General features: G+C 46.6%; 1 protein-coding gene across 1 annotated transcript in view; it reads left to right on the top strand.

Annotated features, from left to right (window-relative positions):
• Window positions 1-22,150, top strand: part of PIR (pirin) — a 127,960-nt gene that overhangs the window by 51,018 nt on the left and 54,792 nt on the right. Inside the window, 1 exon segment of the mRNA XM_032331689.1 lies at window positions 1,166-1,372. Within this exon segment, the coding sequence (XP_032187580.1) occupies window positions 1,166-1,372 (207 nt within the window).

Here is a 22,150-nt window from a genome sequence, read left to right as displayed (position 1 = left end):
CTCCTCTACCTGGGCCACCTCGGCTACCGCAGCTACCTCGGCTGGACTTGGGGCACAGGTGGTACCTGCTTGTTCCCACCCCCTTTCAGCTTTCTCCCTTTCTGAGCTGGCCTTTGCTTTGGTCACTTGCGCTTTCTGCGGCACTTCCCCGCTAAATACTTGGCCTTCACTCCTAGTCTCGGGATTTCCGTGGCAGAACCCAAGCTAGGGCAGGCGGGAAACCTGCCTGCCACGTCCCATCACTTCATCCCTGGATCCTGGCCTTAGTGTTTGGGGCGGTCCCCGGGCCCCTGGTAGCTCTCCATAAAGAAACAAACACATGCTTGAAGACTCTGCACAACGGCAAGGGCAATTACCGCTTCTCTAGGTAGTGAGGGCTCCATGAGCAGAAGGGAGCAAGCTGAGATGATTCACCTGTGCACGGTGACTGGCAGCATAGAGCATCTGTGTGTATCTATGGACAGATGCCCTTGGCCTCCAGGTGCTGTGAATATGGGCTACCGCAGGCTCTCAGAGGCAATTATCCTAGACTCTCCCTCCTGCCGTCTTAGACTCCGCCCTGTACTGCTAGGCTCCGCCTCCTTCTGCCAGAACAGCCTCTCCCAGGACTGTGCTCCCTCCTGGGGCGTGGCCCACAGTTAGTGGCTAGCCGCTGTGGGGTTAGAAATGCTCCCCTACTTCGGCTACCTGGGCTACCTGGGCTACCTGGGCTACCTGGTCTACCTGGGCTACCTCGGCTGCATTTGGGCCATCTCTGAAGGTTCATCCCGCGCTGGAGCTCTGTGTCGGAACTGCACTGCTACTTGGCTTCTCCCCAAGCCCAGTCATGTGCTTCCTCCCTAAGGTGTCCCTCCCGAGAGTGCTCCCGGTCTGGAGCTCAGTCTAAGATTCAGGGTCGCCAAAGAGAGGACTAGGGTTCTTCCATTTGTGTGAGAGTAGGGTCTGATGCTTTGAGTTCGTGTGAGGAAGCGTGCGCAGCTTTTAGGGTCCTGGAAATGGCTTCAGTTATTGTCTTTATCGCCTTTGATGCTCCCCACGAGGCTGGGGGTGTTTCCTGAGAGCAGCTCTTGTGAGGTGCCCTCCTTAGACCCATGACATCATTGCCCCAGGCGCAGAATGTTAGAGGCTGGGTTCCATTGCCTTCTTGTTGGTCTTCTGTTTGCAGTGGATGACCTTGGGCCTTGGCATTCTGCAGGCCGAGAACCCTTGCTCCAAAGAGCGGGCCCACGGCCTCCAGCTGTGGGTAAATTTGCAAAGCTCAGAGAAGGTGATGGAGCCTCAGTCCCAGGAGCTGAAGAGTAAAGAAATCCCCAAACCTAGGCAGGATGGTGTGACGGTTGCCGTCATATCTGGAGAAGCACTAGGAGTAAAGGTGAGTCGCGCGGTTCCTTGTATAGGTAAGCTGCCATGTGCGGTCACGTGAGGCTGGCCCTAGTGGGGTCCCCGGGCCTGCAGGGGATCCCAGCTCGTATCCCGCGGGTGGCCTTGCTTTAGAGGTGTCAGAAGTGGGGAACCCAAGGGAACCCAGAATTCCTCTTTTTTTTTTTTTTGCAACATACAAACCCCATATTTTTAGGGAAATTCCTAGAAAGCAAGCTCATATAAAATTTGTGGTCAGAAAGCAGGCCTTTGAGAGACCTGCACCCAAACCAACTCCAGTTCCCGATGATTTATTTAAATCATTTATGCTCCGCTGAGGAAGGAAAGCACACTATTACCTCACATAAAAGGTTTTTTTTTTTTTAATAGAACATTTATTTAACCCACACTTGCCATACCCTGTACATTCTTCTCAACTCCCACTTTATAATATTTAGGATTTGGGTCCCACGTATTTGCCCAAGGAAGGACAATGGAGTCTAAAGTTCATGGACACATTTGTGGTAGGAAAAGGGGGTGGCTCCAGTCCCGTGTTCGTGAGCTGTCCGGGAGAACTGCGGGCAGGTTGGCGATGGTTCGAGGTAATGGCGAGCTCGGTGGTGAGCCGGGTCGTGTGGTGTCTTAGGTGGCGTTTCCCAGAGGCAGACCCTTTGAGCTGGGAATTCCCGTGTGGGTGATTGTAAAGGAAGCGCCCCTACAGAACAGCAAAAGGAAAGAGGGAAGGAAGCCAGCCAGGGTGACCCCTCGGGCGAAGTCCTGAAGAGGACAGGGACTCAGGGACTCGGAAAGTTCAGTGCGCCTTCAGGTAATCCTGACGCACGCGGGGCAAGGGAGCTGGGCTCTCATGTTCTTACTCGAAGTCTTACCTAACGGCCGTTGAGTTTGGGCTGGGGGCACAGAAATGGTTAAAAGAGTTACTCCGTGAGGCCGGGGGTGGGGCACTGGGTGGCTGAGTCGTTAAGCGCCTTTGCTGGGATCATGATCCTGCGATCCTGGGATCCAGCCCCGCATCGGGCTCCCTGCTCAGCGGGGAGTCTTCTCCCCCGCCCCACCCTTGAAGGCTCTCTCTCTCTCAAACAAATAAATAAAACCTTAAAGAAAAAATAAGAGAATGGGGATTTAAATATGTAAGGAAAGCTGTGCAGGGCCTCAGAGGTAGTAAATAGCAAGGTCGAAAAGAGAAATCTCTCCCCTTCCCAATCCGATGGGTGGGCTGAACATAGTAAGAACGTTCCTGCCAAATTAGGTGATTCCTAGAAAAGGATAAACAAGGTATGAAAAGTAGATTGAAAACATGGACAGATAAATTGTGAACAAAAGAGGAAAATGAATAGGATGCCAAGTCCTTGAGGACCCCAACCGCTGCCCTCAGAGGGAAGTGTGGTGGAGGGAATGCTGAGATCTCCGTGTGTTGTTGGAGCAGGACATAGATCAGTGAGTGTCTCCGTCATCCGTGGATGGCATGTATTTTAGGCTGCGTGGATCCTGTGGTCCCAGATGTGGCCAGCACTGCGTCCTGCCTTCACAGCGCGAGCCGACAGACAGCGTGTCACTGAATGGGCATGTCTGTGGGTCAGTAGATGGTATGTACAGAATCAAGCAGCGGGCTAGATTTGGCCACTGGGCAGTCGTTTGCAGACCCCTGTACTAGAAGGTGTCATCGGTCTGGTCAAATAGAAGATGGAAGTCTATTCAGATTTAGTGCCAGAAAACTCTCCGCTCTGTACTGGCCTTGCAGATCTGGGAACAGATATTGCCTGTTCTGGTCTCAGAGTCTTTTCACCTGCTGTTCCCTCTGGATGGACTCCCGTTCCTCTTGCCCTTCACCGGGTCACTTCGTATTCCCTGTCTGGGTCCCAGCCTGAAGGTTCTCGGCCCTCGGGTCAGCTGCCTGGAAGAGGTGGGCCATTTCATGGGCTCTCACAGATGCTCGTGGTGCCCCCTCACCCACCCCAGCGCCTACAATCCCACGCCAATAGATTATGTGTCTAATTGTCTAAGGATTTCTCTCCGCTAGAGGGCCTTGAGGAAGAAGCTCTTGGTGGCCTGCACCTTGGCCCTGTGCCCCACGCCTGAGTCCAGGTGGCAGCAGTCCCCGCGCCCACGCGGCTGCCATCTCCCGCGCCGCTGCTCTGCCAGTGGCTCTCCCAGCAGCCGGGTGTGCTGGGCACTGGACACCCCCAGAGGAATTCTTGTCAAAGAGGGATGGGAGTTGGTGGTAAAGCCGTTAGCTTCCCCTCTCCTCTGTGCACCCACCTGCAGTTCCCCCCCCCCCGAGCCCCGAGGGATCCACAGATGGCACCTGCTGGTTCCCACCCCCTTTCAGAATTCTCCTTTTCTGAGCTGGCTGTGGCCTTCTTCGCTTGCGCTTTCTGAGGCACTTCACTCCTAGTCTCGGGATTTCTGTGGCAGAACCCAAGCTAGGACAGGCGGGAAAGAGCCTGCCACGTTCCATCACTTCATTCCTGGATCCCGGGCTTGGTGTCTGGGGCGGGCCCCTTGGCCCCTGGTAGCTCTCCATAAAGAAACAAACAAATGCTTGAAGACTCTGCACAAGGGCAAGGGCAATTCCCGCTTCTCCAGGTAGTGAGGGCTCCATGAGCCGAAGGGAGCAAGCTGAGAATCCTCACCTGTGCACAGTGAGTGGATGCCTAGGGTCTTCCGTGTGTATCTATGGACGGATGCCCATGGCCTCCAGGTGCTGTGAATAAGGGCTACCAGGGAGCTCTCAGAGGCATCAATCATAGACTCCGCCTCCTGCCATCCTAGGCTCCGTCCCGTCCTGCTAGGCTCCCCATCCTGCTGCCAGAGCCCCCTCTCCCAGGACTGTGCTCCTTCCTCGGGGCATGGCCCACAGTTAATGGCTAGCCCCTGTGGGGACCACAAAGCTTCCCTACCTCCACTACCTGGGCCACCTCGGCTACCTCAGCTACCTCGGCTGGACTTGGGGCACAGGTGGTACCTGCTTGTTCCCACTCCCTTTCAGCTTTCTCCCTTTCTGAGCTGGCTTTTGGTTTGGTCACTTGCGCTTTCTGCGGCACTTCCCCGCTAAATACTTGGCCTTCACTCCTAGTCTCGGGATTTCTGTGGCAGAACCCAAGCTAGGACTGGTGGGTACATTGCCTGCCACGTTCCATCGCTTCATCCCTGGATCCCGGGCTTTGTGTCTGGGGCCGGCCCGTGGGCCCCAGTAGCTCTCCATAAAGAAACAAACAGATGCTTGAAGACTCTGCACAAGGGCAAGGGCAATTACCGCTTCTCCAGGTAGTGAGGGATCCATGAGCAGAAGGGAGCAAGCTGAGACGAGTCACCTGTGCACAGTGATTGGGCGCCAGAGAGCATCTGTGTGTATCTATGGACAGATGCCCTTGGCCTCCAGGTGCTGTGAATATGGGCTACCGCGGGCTCTCAGAGGCAATTATCCTAGACTCTCTCTCCTGCCGTCCTAGGCTCCGCTCCGTACCTCTAGGCTCCGCCTCCTTCTGCCAGAACAATCTCTCCCAGGACTGTGCTCCCTCCTGGGGCATGGCCCACAGTTATTGGCTAGCCGCTGTGGGGTTAGAAATGCGCCCCTACCTCGGCTACCTTGGCTACCCCGGCTACCCCGGCTACCCCGGCTACCTTGGTTATCTCGCCTACCTGGGCTACCTGGGCTACCTCGGCTGCATTTGGGGCATCTCTGAAGGTTCATCCCGCACTGGAGCTCTGTGTCTGAACTGCACTGCTCCTTGGCTCTCCCCGAGCCCAGTCATGTGCTTCCTCCCTAAGGTGTCCCTCCCGAGAGTGCTCCCGGTCAGGAGCTCAGTCTAAGATTCAGGGTCGCCAAAGAGAGGACTAGGGTTCTTCCATTAGTGTGAGAGTCGGGTCTGATGCTTTGAGTTCACGTGAGGAAGTGTGCGCAGCTTTCAGGGTCCTGGAAATGGCTTCAGCTATTGTCTTTGTCGCTTTGGTTGCTCCCCACGAGGCTGGGGGGTCCCTGAGAGCAGCGCTGGTGAGGTGCCCCCCTTAGTCCCCGTGACATCATTGCCCCAGGCGCAGAATGTTAGAGGCTGGGTTCCATTGCCTTCTTGTTGGTCTGCTGTTTGCAGTGGATGACCTTGGGCCTTGGCATTCTGCAGGCCGAGAACCCTTGCTCGGAAGAGCAGGCCCACGGCCTCCAGCTGTGGGAAAATCTGTGAAGCTCAGAGAAGGTGTTGGAGCCTCAGTCCCAGGAGCTGAGGAGTAAAGAATTCCCCAAACCCAGGCAGGATGGTGTGACGGTTGCCGTCATATCTGGAGAAGCACTAACAGAGTAATGGTGAGCCCCACGGTTTCGTGTTTGGGAAAGCCGCCTTGTGCGGTCACGTGAGGCTGGCCCTAGTGGGGTCCCTGGGCCTGCAGTGGATCCCAGCTCGTACCCACGGGTGGCCTTGCTTTAGAGGTGTCAGAAGTGGTGGAACCCAAGGGAACCCAGAATTCCTCTTTTTTTTTTTCCTGATTTATGCTTCTTTCTGATAACGGTCTTCATTTTCCTCTACGTTATTTCCCTTAATTTTTTTCTTTTGTTTTTGTCATGGTTCGTGTTTAATGAGATGCTATGAGGAACTCTAAGTTAAAAGTCCCACCCAAGAAATCCAGTCATCCAAATGAATTCTGGCTGAATTTCCTTCTTGGGTCTTTAAAGAAATAAATAATGTGTGCTGGGATATAGGAAAGGAAATAGCACAGGCAGAGAACCTTTTGGTCTCCCTTAGTTTTGTTTTATTGAGAGTTTTTATTTATTCATTTGAGAGAGCATCAGGAGGCAGAGGAAGGGCAGAGGGAAAGCTAGAAGCAGTCTCCTGGTGAGCAGGGAGCCCGACGTGGGGCTTTATCCCAGGACCCCAGGATTATGACCTGAGCCAACAGTGAAGCCTTCTCAGCTGCACTAGATCTACAGAGCCATGTATTTTCACTTTTGAAGTAGTGGGTTTGGGGACTGACAGTTGTTAATTCCACCTGCCCCATTTCTCTGTGAACTCCGTTTGTTTAGTCATTAGGCACCAGCCGTGTGCACAGTGTGCTGTGCCCTGGAGATAGGTAACTAAGAAACAGCCACCGTCCCCAAGTAAAGTCATGGTCTATCAGAGGAAGAGAAACAGGCACACATCAGAGGTATGTGATGCTTGAAAGGTGAAGCCAGCAGCAGGCGAAACCTCTGTGGTCATCCGGAGGAGGGAGCGACCACTGATTTTGCTTATGTGCATAAAGCAAGGAAAAGGAAGAAAAGCCGGGTCCTGGCCCCATCTTAAAATGGCTTGTATAAAGGGCCTGGGTAGTAGGAGTGTGAAACCTATTTGGGGATCATGATCGCGGGCTCTGTGGATAACCAGATGCTTGTGTGCTGTGACTGGCAAAACACGGGCCAGAGGGAAATTCAAGAGCAAGTGTGTCCACTCCTGGATTTTTGCCTGGAGCTGACCTTGGCTGCACGGATCCACCCCCGTCTCCCTCTCTCTCAGGTTCAAAGACCTGACATATGGGAGGCAGCCGTAGCTGGCACTTCATTTGCACTTAGGAATGCTCACATAAACAGTGGTCAGGATTTGCTGAAATCTGCTGTACAGAACGTTGCCCTTGCCCAGGGCGCTCCACTCCCCCTGAAATACCATTGTTGGTGCGCACAAAGGGTCTTCACAGTGTCCCCGTTGACCTGGGACACACGTTCCAGTGGTGGGAATGAGCCCTTTTCCGGCAGTGAGTGAAGAATGGATAGGTGTGCTTTTAAACCCGAGGTTACATCCTGTGCCCTTCGTACATCGTGGCCCTTGGCCCTCAGGGTGACAGATTAGCCAGGAGATTGAGAATAAGCATGTAACAAAAGCCATAAAAAACCCAGGTGTTACCCTCAATAAAGGTGAGTGGACACTTTATTAAAGATCACTGTAATCACTCCTGTGGCTCTCAAGGCTTGAACTTCCAGGAGATAGTCTTTCCCCAGGAACATGTGACTTATTTTTTTCTAAGCAGAGTGGAAAATACAGGCCCGCTCCAGAGAGTTATAGACGCTCTCGTGCGTTGCCTTGAAATGAGCTCTGGTGGATATAAACGAGGTATGTGTCAGTATTTTAGAGACTGGGCCTGGCATGAATGAAGCTGTGTTACTGATAGCCGCCAACACACTGTTTTATTTTGTCCAAAGCACCTGCTCTCAAGATCATCTACCTTACGAACAATTCAACCAAACTCAGGATGAAAGGGGGTGAGAAAATTTGGGGTCAGATACCATTCTGATTACATGAAGCTTTAAGAATTCTGCTCCTGTGGATTGGTAGAAGTACTCCAAGATGGACAAGAGTTTTTCAATTTCAACTCACAAGGGCCCTAGAACACTGATAGAGTTTACTCTGTTAAGGAAGCGCGTGTGGTGGTCTTAAAACCCCAGGGAAGACTTTTCATCATTCACTGCCTGTCCTTGGGCTGTAGATCGAAGTCAGGGTGTTGGAAGGACACAGCTGAAGGGACAGACAGACACATCAGCTGCCAACACAAGTCTTCTGCGCTGAGTCACCGGCCTAGTGAACGTGACGGGTTTAGGAGAAGGCAGACTGGAGGCTCAGCCCACTCTGAAGACTGAGGAAAAGCAGGCCCGAACCGAGTCTGCCGGAGCCACCTGACCTGGCAAAGAAGGATGGAAAGGGTCTACGCAGTGCAAAGGAGACAGCACGAAGCCACAGACGTGTTTATAAGGTGTTTCTGCTTAAAGGCGGCAAAAGAGCCAGTGGACTGACTAGCTTCGTGCTTGAAGAAGGCTTTCAAAGCAAATGTTCATTGTTTTAAGCACAAAAATGGGAAAAATGATCATCTTTACCATGTAAAACTTTTCTGATCTTTTCTCTCCCTCCCTCTTTCTCTTTCTTTTTTTACTTTTCAATGTCATTTTCCTTTGTGTCTAGAACAGTCTTGAATATAGCAGTAGTTTTTCACCTGGAGTAACTGTTCTTCTGTCTTCTCTGCCTCCCCCACCCCCCGCCCCGCCGAGTGGTCAAAACTAAATCTGTGCAAAATCGCAAAGATACAGTGTGCTCATATCCTTATCTGTGAGAGTCACCCATGTTAAGAATAAAGCGGTTACATTTGGAATACAACATGCATGGCCTAAGACCCAGTTTGTCAAGTTTCACTGAACAATAAAATGATAATTTGCTTCTGTTTCTTGAAATCTTTTTATAGATTTTTAAAAATTTATTTGACAGAGAGAGAGAGAGAGAGAGATCACAAGTAGGCAGAGAGGCCAACTGGGGCTGGGGAGGGAAGCAGGCTCCCTGCCAAGCAGAGAGCCTGACGTGGGGCTCGATCCCAGGACCCTGGAATCATGACCCGAGCTGAAGGCAGAGGCTTAGCCCACTGAGCCACCCAGGCGCCCCTGTTTTATGAAATTTTAAAGCTCCCTTGTTCTCTTGGCTTCCATATAGATGGTCTTTTTTAACATTGTGGAAGGAAACCGCGGTGGCCCAAGTTTTGCTCTTGGTGCAATTATAAATAGCACTGGGAGAAGTTTAAATCATCCTTGTAGAGGAAATTGTTTTGAAGTCCAGAGCACAAGGCTTGTCTATCCCACCGCCTTCAGACGCTGCCTGTGGTCAGTTTCCCTCTCCTCCCTGGGCTCTGAGAACAACTCTGGCTTCCAAGAAGGGATCCTCAAAAGAGGCAAAGCGACAGCGGGGCTGGGGAAAGCAGGAGGATAGAGAACCTAACGACCTTTTCTACTCCATCCTCGTTCTTTTGGCGTTGATTTTTGTGCCTTTCCATTCTCTCTCCTCCGGAGAGAGGTTTTCTCAGAAACCCGCCTCCCTCGACCACCCTGTCACCACCAGCAATTAGAGGTTCTGCGAATTGAGCCCTGGCCAGCTCAGCTTGCCAGGCGTCGGCACCACTTAATTCTTTGTGTGCTTTGGAGATTTTGAGCGTCTCCGAGTAACTCCTGAGGCTTGGGTGGTAGATTCTGTCCGCGCTGGATCCTGATTCAAGGCCATCTGTAACTGATCAGTGCAAACGTTTCCAGCAAGAGAATTCCTGGGGGGCGGTGATGAGCTGTTTTCATAGGTTTTAACTACCAGAATTTGTCAGCCAGACAAAAGCGCAAGAGGACTTCGAGTGGAGTGGAAGTCAGGTGGAGGGAGCCGAGGGAGAGGAGAGAACCAACACGTCACTGTCCCCTCTTCCCCTCCCAAGCTCAGGATGAATTGAGACAAGACTCACGAGTTAGCCAGATGGGGATCCAAAGAGCACCTTTATTACTAGTAAAATCTGGGCAAGGGCACATGACTTGTCTCTTGAGAACTTTTGAGTTTTTAATACTTCCTCCATTTCATGAAACATGTCCTGGCAGAGCTTAGAGGTATGCTTTTCAGAGGCTGGCCACTTAGCTCGTGGCGGAAGAGACAGACAGACAGAACAGTCTAGCTGAGTATGCTCAGTTCCTGGGTTTGCCCTTACTGACCGGAGCCCATCCTCCCTCTCCCCTCCACCCCCCAGGGATAAGCGAGGAAGGCAGAGAGCAGCTGCTGTTGTCTCGTGGGAACACTGGGGAGGGGTCTGGAGGCTCCCCCAATGTTCCTCTGCATGTTGTTTTGGTAACTTATTGGACTTGACATTTAGCATTGACCGCCCCCCCCCCACACCTCAGGGAAGGACAGAAGCTTGTCAGTGTGAACCTCTTCCCACCAAAGCTAACTTGAACTCTCTCAGATAAATTTTACCCCCAGAAGGGTCTGAAATGAGTATAGAGAGTATTTTCATTAAATTGATACCAATGTGCTTTGTGTTCTAGGCTACACATTCACCCCCTCTCCTAGTTCCCTGTTGAATTATTCCCAACTGTGTTGACAGGTGTGTGAGAAGCCCAAGCAGTAGCATAAAAATTACCTAAATATTAAAATGTCCCAACCTTTGAACCCACCTCTACCCCGTCATCACATTTCTAGGAAGTGATCTAAAACTGCTTGGCTTTATAAACCGAGTCAAAAGAAATGATAATTTCTAATTATGTGCTAAATAAAGTCCCAAAGCCTCCTTACCCAGCTTTAATTCTGCCTTGCTTGTGGGGGGAGTACGGATTTTCTTATCCTTTATAAATGCCGCAGCCTGGCATGTTGCCTGGACTGGACGGGGCTGTCAGGATGCCAAACTTGATTTCTTTCTACCCCGCTTCTCCTTCATCTCACTTGAGAGGTAGCACTGGAAGGTAGTAAGAGACACATTTATGGCAATAACAGTCCTGGTTCCGTGAGATTTCACTATACAACCAAATCTCTGAGCCCTGGAGTGGTGATATCTGCAGAAAATTGATGGACGTGGTCAGTCCAGAGCATTACTGTCGCTGGGAGAACAAAGCCATGGGTCCCTAGTGCCTCTACTCTCTGAGCTGAAACATTCTTGCCTTAAAAAGTCAATTGTTTGTGTTGGTGGCAGCTCCGGATTTCAGGTCTTAAGAAAATCTTCCAACTCTGGAAGGCCGCTAAGAACATTAAGAAATGTTCTTCTAACCAATATGCAGAGAAATGGACGTTCAAATCATATGCTACCCCTTGACACCGCTCCGAATGGCCAAAGTTAGGAAGTTGGGTACTGTCAAGTATGGCAAGGATGGGAAGAAATAGAGGCTTCGCACATGGCAGGCGACTAATTATTCATTGTGGAGAGGAAGCTGGCATTGCTTGATTACTTAGTGAAGCTAACACAGACTGTGAGAGTATGCCCCAGCATTCCCTCTCCTGGCTATTTACTCCAGCAAAACTTCAACAAGTAGACCTATGGCGGTGGTCGTCTCTGTGTCCTGGGTGGTGGAAAGGAGTCTGAGATGATGTTGCTGTTCCTGCTCCAGGACTGGATGAGTAGGATATGGTAGTTATGTATGATAGAATAGATTATATTTACTTCTATCCATGTTATTAGATTTCAGGAAATAATTTGGCATAAACCAGAACAAGGAAACAGTTTTGCACACAGTAACACTTACCAAGGACACCCGTAGATCTAAATAAACATATGAAGGGTATTATTGAAAGGATGTTCATTATGTGTGCTCAGCTAAGAGCCAGTGGGAGAGTGGGATTGAATGGGAGAAAAATACAGAACAAAGGGGGCTGTCATGGATGTATGATGACCATATGGCATGGGCCAATTGAATTCCATTTCCTGCACTTGAAAGTGAGAGGGGTGGTTGAGGGGGATATTGATTGATAGATTGGTGTGCAGCAGCAACTTTTAACTTGCTTAGAGTCGTTGACCTCCTGGGTAGGTGATTTAAGGGATTCTAGGAAGCCCTAACATATGTCAAAAAAACCTCAATTATTGAAACCACACCATACCATTAGAGCCAATCATCTGACAGTATGATAGATTGAAAAGAGCGTGGACTGTAGAGTCAAGCAGACCTGGGTCTAATTTTCAGGTCTGTTGTTTAATACCTCTGGGACCTTGGGAAAATAATTTTGAGCCCTTACTTCCTTATCTGCCAAAGGGGATAATAATGAATAAGCTTTGAGTATTTGCATGATATATAACATGCCTGGTCATATTAAGGGTACTTAATAAATATTTATTCCCTTTTCCTTGTCTGTCTCCCTTTCTGTTCCCACATTCTTTTTATTATTAGGCTTTGGTGACAGCCAACCTCTAGAACTTCTTGGGAAGGGAAATGAAATTGACTAGCATCTTTTGTGCACTTAGGAGGTACTGAATTCTCAGAGCTGTCCAATAAAAATGGAACGGAAGCAACATGTAATTTAAAATATTCAGTAGGCACATTTAAAAAAGTAAAAAGAAACAGGTGACATTAATTTGAATTGTTTGCTCAAGCCCAGTTATTCAAAATATTGTCATTTCAGCACACAGTCTGGGGAAGTTTATAATGGGATATTTTGCATTTTTGTACTAAGCCTTGCAATCCAGTGCCCATATTTACACTTAGAGCACATCTTGGTTCCCACTGAGCAGTTGGCATGCTCAGTAGCCTCATGATTAGTGGCAACTGTACCGGACAGCAACGTTCTGAGTGCTTTACATGTATCAACTTTTTCCCTCCCAGTTTTTTGGGGGAGGGTTAGTATTTTATTTTTTTATTTTTTTTTCCTACCAATTTAACTTGGGTTCTCTGGGAAACAGAGCCCAGGGCAGGTCTTCTGTACAGTCCCAGGGCAGTGAATGGACTGTGTCACCTGGCCACTTGAGGCAGCCTCCGAGGAGGGCACAGACCACATCCAGTGCCTTGGCTCTTTGTTCCAGACTGTGTGTGAGTCCAGAGCCTCAGTCGGTCTGTCAGATCAAGCCCAGGAGCTCTGGAGCTGTTGTGGTTTCCAGCATGGTGGGGGCAGTCAGCCAGGAGGAGGCCAAGGGCTCAGGAGCTAGTGAGGCCAAGAGACCCTGAGGGAGGCCCATGTTGTGGGACTGAACCTGGGTTCTCACAACAATATAACGAGAGTGGGAACTGAGGCACAGTGAGAGTAGCTATGCGTGTAGTGAGTGACAGAGCTGGCATTCTGACTGGGTGCCTGGCTCCATGGTTTGTGCTCTAAACAAGCTCATGGGTCCATGCCGGTTTGGCACAACCCAGTATAAATCAGATTTTCTGCTGAGAACAGCTTTTTATCTGTGGAAACTTGAAAGACAGGGAGGCCTAAGAGGAGAGATGGATCGTTGTAGGGTTCAGAAAAGATTCTTGACCCATCAGTGATTTTACCACGGAACTGACCACCTCCTACTTGCCCAACTTGCGGAGGGGGGTGGTCGCGGGGTGGGGGTAAGTACCGACCCCTTCCGTGGGTCTCCAGCCCTTTAGTTGATTTGGTCAATTCTTTAATTTCTCAGAGCTGTTGCTGATTAGTAGGGAACCTCCTCTTTTGTTTGTGGAGAGAGGGGAGGCTATTTTCAATGCTCCCAGATCCTGTTTGAATACTTAATTTAGATGGGTTGGTGTAGGAAGTTTGGGGCTTTGGAAGTTGATCAAGGAAGAGACAGGTTCATGAGAGGTGGTAACACACAAGCTTTGTTTGGGTGCTGCACGGACGAGGTTGATGAGAAGGGAGGTCCCTTACAGTTGGAGACCTTCCAGAGACAGTGGCACAAGGCCACACTCAGAAGGGGAATGGGGAAAGAGACTTCCTGGGAGGGTCGGGGAGATCAGAGAGAGGGCTTACCTGGCTAGATGATGTCGCTCAGCAACAAGGTAGAGGACCTCCAGGACAGAGAGCTCCAAAGGGCAGCGGTATTTTGGGGAACTTTCTAGCTGCAGGGTGTCATTTGTCGCTGGGAGACAGTGGGTGTGATTTCCTAGGGTGTGTGTGGTAGGTGGGCTCTAAATGACTAAAAATATGTTTATTTGGAACATAGTTAAAGCAATCGGATGTAGGAGAATTTGAATTGGCTTCAGCTTAACAACGTAGGGGCCCGCTGTGGTCCATTTATGTAGTAGTTGGACAGGAGACTCGCCGTTCACTCACCTCCTTCATTGCCATAATGGTGTAATTGGGCTGGGAATGAAGTTCTTAGGGCAGCAAGAGTTTAGAGTTTGTGAAACTATGAGAAGCTTTTCAGAGCCACCCCAGACCTACTCTTCCTTTTTCTCCTGTTGGAATCAGAGTATCAGGCACCAGTAGGCAGGCAAGGTCAGCTCTTGAGCTCTCCCACCGCTTGGTAGAGGGGAAGGCTGCAGCCCACCTCGGTGAAAGTCTTTTCCAAGGTCACACAGCTCCTTGTGGAAGGAATGCAGGCCCAGACTCAGGTCTCCTGAATTTTGCCCTATTTTATTTGCACAGCACCTCGGCCTTGCTGTACCGTTCAGCCCTGGTGTATGAACTTGCTGACTGTGTCTCTTTCCAGTTTCCAAATGTCTTGTCTCTTTTTCCTGGAAGGAAGCCTCAGAAAATACTTTTCTCTCTTTCTACACCAAAAGGGTACCTGATGTCCCGTAAACGGTCACGTAGGAGAAGCCCTGTGCCATAATAAATTCCCGCTTAATCATATCTGCACAGATGCATCCGTCCCAGTGCTCTGTGAAGTCTTATCTTTGCCAAATAGCTTCCCATCTTGATATACTTTCTTGCAAGAATCCTTAAAAACATCTTGGTAAATACCAAATGTAACTAACAGAGATTAAAAATATTATAAAGCCCTGTGAGGAATATTCTAGCATCAGTTAATTCACTGACTCAGCCTTGGAACACATTACCCATGGATAGGAGGCAAGGGATAGGAAGGCTCCCTCTTGGCATATTTGGGGGTCATTGTGGTTTTATTGTACTCTTGCCTTTGCAGAATTATGGGGGTCATTCATATAAGGGGTGGGTATTTGTTCTTCCTCTGGTTTTAATTTTCCAAAAAATTAAAACATCTCTAGCCCAACTTCAGGCAGTAAGGCTGACTCAAAGAGAGAAGTCCAAGTTCAGTATCAGAGTTAACATGCCTCTGCTTAAATGTCAGGACCGCAAGTCCTATGAGCATTTTTATTCCCTTCCTCTTTAGCTCTTCTTTCCTCACTAGCCCTCTCCTAAACAGAAGGTGTTACTGTTACTGTTGACAGCAGGGTTGGTCAAGATAAGATGCTGTAGACCCTGGACTGAAGATACTTTGCTATGTCCAGTTGGATGCGGTTGGGTGTAGGAGAATTTGAGTTGGCTTCAGCTTAATAACATAAGGGCCATCGGTCAGCCCAACAGCTTGATGCTCCTGAAATCTTTTATGGTTGATCAAAGTTAAAAATGTTGTCTGGCTCTCTCTCTCACCCTATACAGAGTTGTTGGCGTTTTGCTGAAGGGTTCATTGTTTCTTTATGTAGCACTTCATGTATATGTCAAAATATGATTACCAAGTTTTAATCCTCCTGCGATATCTTTGGCACTGAGGATGGAAACTAATCTTTCCCACTCCTTATCAGAATTCTTTAAAATAATCAAGAACTTGGAAATCCGAGTGCTTTGGATTGGAGACAGAAAACTTACCATTTCATTGAAGGGCATCAGCTTATTCTGAGCAATGAGATTGGAATTTTGCTTCAAATAATGTGGTAAATATATTTTTCACTTCCTTGATGCCTTAAGATCTCCTGGAGAAATACTAAGGTATGGTTCTCCACTTGGGGGCCAAGGGGTCTTTCAGTGAGTTTCTTGAGTATGTATGTGAAGGTGTTAATGGTAGAGAGAAGGGGTCTGTGCTGATGGTTTTTTTTTCCCTCGTGCAAAGCCCAGCACACCATGAGAGTAGGATGAGGAGATTGGGAAGCCTGGTGGGAAGTGTACTAGATCATGCCAAGAATTCCTTATAGTCTAGATCTTCCTCTGTTAGGGGCTTTTGTGCTAATTAGTGACGTTTTCTTAAGTCTCTTCCTTGTGATTGACAGATAACTTACCTGAAATAGACCCAAGAAGATAATCATCAGAAAAAGGTAAGGCAACTGGGAGAGTTGATGAACCATTCATAAAAAGACACCAGTTTAGCTCATGATCTTCTACCTCATAGCAAAATAAATTCAGCGTAAAGAATTAAAGGTTAAAAATGGAAAAATGTAGGAAGATGTGATCTATGGATGGGGAAAGACTTTCTAAGTTTATTTATTTATTTATTTATTATTTATTAAAAAAATTTTTTTAAATTTTTTATAAACATGTGATGTATTTTTATCCCCACGGGTACAGGCCTGTGAATCGCCAGGTTTACACACTTCACGCCATAGCACATACCCTCCCCAATGTCCATAACCCCACCCCTCTTCTCTCAACCCCCCCTCCCCCCAGCAACCCTCAGTTTGTTTTGTGAGATTAAGAGTCACTTATGGTTTGTCTCCCTCCCAAAGCCATCTTGTTTCATTCATTCTTCTCCTACACACTTAACCCCCCATGTTGCATCTCCACTTCCTCATATCAGGGAGATCATATGATAGTTGTCTTTCTCCGATTGACTTATTTCGCTAAGATGATACCCTCTAGTTCCATCCACATCGTCACAAATGGCAAGATTTCATTTCTTTTGATGGCTGCATAGTATTCCATTGTGTATATATACCACATCTTCTTGATCCATTCATCTGTTGATGGACATCTAGGTTCTTTCCATAGTTTGGCTATTGTAGACATTGCTGCTATAAACATTCAGGTGCACGTGCCCCTTTGGATCCCTACATTTGTATCTTTAGGGTAAATACCCAGTAGCGCAATTGCTGGGTCGTAGGGTAGTTCTATTTTCAACATTTTGAGGAACCTCCAAGCTGTTTTCCAGAGTGGTGGCACCAGATTGCATTCCCACCAACAGTGTAGGAGGGTTCCCCTTTTTCCACATCCTCGCCAGCATCTGTCATTTCCTGACTTGTTAATTTTAGCCATTCTGACTGGTGTGAGGTGATAACTCATTGTGGTTTTGATTTGTATTTCCCTGATGCCGAGTGATGTGGAGCACTTTTTCATGTGTCTGTTGGCCATCTGGATGTCTTCTTTGCAGAAATGTCTGTCCATCTCTTCTGCCCATTTCTTGATTGGATTATTCGTTCTTTGGGTGTTAAGTTTGCTAAGTTCTTTATAGATTTTGGACACTAGCCCTTTATCTGACATGTCATTTGCAAATATCTTCTCCCATTCTGTCAGTTGTCTTTTGGTTTTGTTAACTGTTTCCTTTGCTGTGCAAAAGCTTTTGATCTTGATGAAATCCCAATAGTTCATTTTTGTCCTTGCTCCCCCTGCCTTTGGCGATGTTCCTGGGAAGATGTTGCTGCAGTTGAGGTCGAAGAGGTTGCTGCCTGTGTTCTCCTCAAGGATTTTGATGGATGCCTTTCTCACATTGAGGTCCTTTATCCATTTTGAGTCTATTTTCGTGTGTGGTGTAAGGAAATAGTCCAATTTCATTTTTCTGCATGTGGCTGTCCAATTTTCCCAACACCATTTATTGAAGAGGCTGTCTTTTTTCCATTGGACATTCTTTCCTGCTTTGTCGAAGATTAGTTGACCATAGCGTTGAGGGTCTGTTTCTGGGCTCTCTATTCTGTTCCATTGATCTATGTGTCTGTTTTTGTGCCAGTACCATGCTGTCTTGATGATGACAGCTTTGTAATAGAGCTTGAAGTCTGGAATTGTGATGCCACTAACTTTGGCTTTCTTTTTCAATATTCCTTTGGCTATTCGAGGTCTTTTCTGGTTCCATATAAATTTTAGGGTTATTTGTTCCATTTCTTTGAAAAAAATGGATGGGGTTTTGATAGGAATTGCATTAAATGTGTAGATTGCTTTAGGTAGCATAGACATTTTCACAATATTTGTTCTTCCAATCCAGGAGCATGGAACATTTTTGCATGCTATTTGCATCTATTTCTTTGTGTCTTCCTCAATTTCTTTCATGAGTACTCTATAGTTTTCTGAGTATAGATTCTTAGCCTCTTTGGTTAGGTTTATTCCTAGGTATCTTATAGTTTTGGGTGCAATTGTAAATGGGATTGACTCCTTAATTTCTCTTTCTTCTGTCTTGTTGTTGGTGTAGAGAAATGCAACTGATTTCTGTGCACTGATTTTATATCCTGACACTTTACTGAATTCCTGTATAAGTTCTAGCAGTTTTGGAGTGGAGTCTTTTGGGTTTTCCACAGATAGTATCATATCATCTGTGAAGAGTGATAGTTTGTCTTCTTTGCTGATTTGGATGCCTTTAATTTCCTTTTGTTGTCTGATTGCTGAGGCTAGGACTTCTAGTACTATGTTGAATGGCAGTGGTGATAATGGACATCCCTGCTGTGTTCCTGACCTTAGCGGAAAAGCTTTCAGTTTTTCTCCATTGAGAATGATATTTGCGGTGGGTTTTTCATAGATGGCTTTGATAATATTGAGGTATGTGCCCTCTATCCCTATACTTTGAAGAGTTTTGATCAGGAAGGGATGCTGTACTTTGTCAAATGCTTTTTCAGCATCTATTGAGAGTATCATATGGTTCTTGCTCTTTCTTTTATTAATGTATTGTATCACATTGACTGATTTGCGGATGTTGAACCAACCTTGCAGCCCTGGAATAAATCCCACTTGGTCGTGGTGAATAATCCTTTTAATGTACTGTTGAATCCTATTGGCTAGTATTTTGGTGAGAATTTTCGCATCTGTGTTCATCAAGGATATTGGTCTGTAGTTCTCTTTTTTGTTGGGATCCTTGTCTGGTTTTGGGATCAAGGTGATGCTGGCCTCATAAAATGAGTTTGGAAGTTTTCCTTCCATTTCTCTTTTTTGGAACAGTTTCAGGAGAATAGGAATTAGTTCTTCTTTAAACATTTGGTAGCATTCCCCTGGGAAGCTGTCTGGCCCTGGGCTTTTGTTTGTTTGGAGATTTTTGATGACTGTTTCAATCTCCTTACTGGTTATGGGTCTGTTCAGGTTTTCTATTTCTTCCTGGTTCAGTTCTGGTAGTTTATATGTCTCTAGAAATGCATCCATTTCTTCCAGATTGTCAAATTTGTTTGCGTAGAGTTGCTCATAGTATGTTCTTATAATTGTTTGTATTTCTTTGGTGTTAGTTGTGATCTCTCCCCTTTCATTCATGATTTTATTTATTTGTGTCCTTTCTTTTCTCTTTTTGATAAGTCTGGCCAGGGGTTTATCAATCTTATTAATTTCTTCAAAGAACCAGCTCCTAGTTTCATTGATTTGTTCTATTGTTTTTTTTGGTTTCTATTTCATTGATTTCTGCTCTGATCTTTATGATTTCTCTTCTCCTGCTGGGTTTAGGGTTTCTGTCTTGTTCTTTCTCTAGCTCCTTTAGGTGTAGGGTTAGGTTGTGTACTTGAGACCTTTCTTGTTTCTTGAGAAAGGCTTGTACCACTATATATTTTCCTCTCAGGACTGCCTTTGCTGTTTCCCACAGATTTTGAACTGTTGTGTTTTCATTATCATTTGTTTCCATGAATTTTTTCAATTCTTCTTTAATTTCCTGGTTGACCCATTCATTCTTTAGAAGGATGCTGTTTAGTCTCCATGTATTTAGATTCTTTCCAAATTTCCTCTTGTGATTGAGTTCTAGCTTCAGAGCATTGTGGTCTGAAAATATGCAGGGAATGATCCATCTTTTGATACTGGTTGAGACCTGATTTAGGACCCAGGATGTGATCTATTTTGGAGAATGTTCCATGTGCACTGGAGAAGAATGTGTATTCTGTTGCTTTGGGATGAAATGTTCTGAATATATCTGTGATATCCATCTGGTCCAGTGTGTCATTTAAGGCCTTTATTTCCTTGTTGATCTTTTGCTTGGATGATCTGTCCATTTCAGTGAGGGGAGTGTTAAAGTCCCCTACTATTATTGTATTATTGTTGATGTGTTTCTTTGATTTTGTTACTAATTGGTTTATATTGTTAGCTGCTCCCACATTAGGGGCATAGATATTTAAAATTGTTAGATCTTCTTGTTGGACAGATCCTTTGAGTATGATATAATGTCCTTCTTCATCTCTTATTATAGTCTTTGGCTTAAAATCTAATTGATCTGATATAAGGATTGCACCCCTGCTTTCTTCTGATGTCCATTAGCATGGTAAATTCTTTTCCACCCCCTCACTTTAAATCTGGAGGTGTCTTCAGGTCTGAAATGAGTTTTTTGTAGGCAACATATAGATGGGTTTTGTTTTTTTATCCATTCTGATACCCTGTGTCTTTTGATTGGGGCATTTAGCACATTAACATTCAGGGTAACTCTTGAGAGATATGAATTTAGTGCCATTGTATTGCCTGTAAGGTGACTGTTACTGTATATTGTCTCTGTTCCTTTCTGATCTACTACTTTTAGGCTCTCTCTTTGCTTAGTGGACCCCTTTCAATATTTCCTGTAGAGATGGTTTGGTGTTTGCAAATTCTTTCAGTTTTTGTTTGTCCTGGAAGCTTTTTATCTCTCCTTCTATTTTCAATGATAGCCTATCTGGATATAGTATTCTTGGCTGCATGTTTTTCTCGTTTAGTACTCTGAATATATCATGCCAGCTCTTTCTGGCCTGCCAGGTCTCTGTGGATAAGTCTGCTGCCAATCTAATATTTTTACCATTGTATGTTACAGACTTCTTTTCCCAGGCTGCTTTCAGGATTTTCTCTTTGTCACTAAGACTTGTAAATTTTACTGTTAGGTGACGGGGTGTGGACCTATTCTTGTTGATTTTGAGGGGGGTTCTCTGTGCCTCCTGGATTTTGATGCTTGTTCCTTTTGCCATATTAGGGAAATTCTCTCCAATAATTCTCTCCAATATACCTTCTGCTCCCCTCTCTCTTTCTTCTTCTGGAATCCCAATTATTCTAATGTTGTTTCATCTTATGGTGTCACTTATCTCTTGAATTCTCCCCTCGTGGTCCAGTAGCTGTTTGTCCCTCTTTTGCTCAGCTTCTTTATTCTCTGTCATTTGGTCTTCTATACCACTAATTCTTTCTTCTGCCTCATTTATCCTAACAGTGAGAGACTCCATTTTTTATTGTACCTCATTAATAGCTTTTTTTATTTCAACTTGGTTAGATTTTAGTTCTTTTATTTCTCCAGAAAGGGCTTTTATATCTCCTGAGAGGGTTTCTCTAATATCTTCCATACCTTTTTCGAGCCCGGCTAGAACCTTGAGAATCATCATTCTGAACTCTATATCTGACATATTACCAAATGATTAGGTCCCTAGTCTTCGGTACTGCCTCTCGTTCTTTTTTTTTGTGGTGAATTTTTCTGCCTTGTCATTTTGTCCAGATAAGAGTATATGAAGGAGCAATAAAATACTAAAAGGGTGGCAACGACCCCAGGAAAATACGCTTTAACCAAATCAGAAGAGACCCCAAATCGTGGGGGGGAGAAAGGGTATAAAAAGAGGTTCAGAAAAAAAAGAAACAATTTAAAAAAGAAAACGAATAAAGAAAAAATATAAAAAAGGAAAAATATATATATATTAGATAAACTAGTTAAAAAAACGTTAAAAAAGAAAAGGGTAAACATTTAAAAAAAATTAGCAGAAGGAAAAAAATTGAAAGAAAAAATAACACAAATTAAATTAACTGCAAGACTAATGAATCATGGGGAGAAAGCCATGAGTTCTGTGCTTTGCTTTCTCCTCCTCTGGAATTCTGCTGCTCTCCTTGGTATTGAACCTGCACTCCTTGGTAGGTGAACTTGGTCCTGGCTGGATTTCTTGTTGATATTCTGGGGGAGGGGCCTGTTGTAGTGATTCTCAAGTGTCTTTGCCCCAGGCAGGATTGCACTGCTCTTACCAGGGGCCGGGCTGAGTAATCCGATCTGGTTTGATTTCGGGAGCTTTTGTTCCCTGAGTGCTTTCCATAGAGTTCCGGAGGACAGGAATGAAGATGGCGGCCTCCCGGTCTCCGGCCCGGAGGAGCCCAGAGCCCAGGGCCCCACTCCTCAGTGCGCCCTCAGAGAACAGCGCCCAATTACTCGTCTCCCTGGCCTCTGGCCACGCTCCGAGCTCACCGAGCCTGCAACCAGTTCAAGGTAACCCCAAGCTTCCCCGTTCTAATACCTGCAAGCTCTGCGAAACTCAGACACCCCTGATCCTTCGGTGACCCTGCGGGACCTGGGGCTCCGCTGACCCCGCATGGGTTTCACCCTGGTTTAGTCTCTGGAGCGATGTCCCTTAGCGGAACAGACTTTTAAAAGTCCCAATTTTGTGCTCCATTGCTCCGCCGCTTGCTGGGAACCGGCTCCTCCGCCCAAGGTCTATCTTCCCATCACTTTGGATTAACTTCTCCGCCAGTCCTACCTTTCAGAAAGTGGTTGATTTTCTGTTTCTAGAATTGCTGTTCTTCTCTTTGATCTC

The sequence above is a fragment of the Mustela erminea genome, chromosome X, assembly GCF_009829155.1.
Source record: "Mustela erminea isolate mMusErm1 chromosome X, mMusErm1.Pri, whole genome shotgun sequence".
NCBI lineage: Eukaryota > Metazoa > Chordata > Mammalia > Carnivora > Mustelidae > Mustela > Mustela erminea.
Note: the sequence above shows the minus strand (reverse complement) of the source record. Positions and strands in the feature narration are given on the sequence as shown.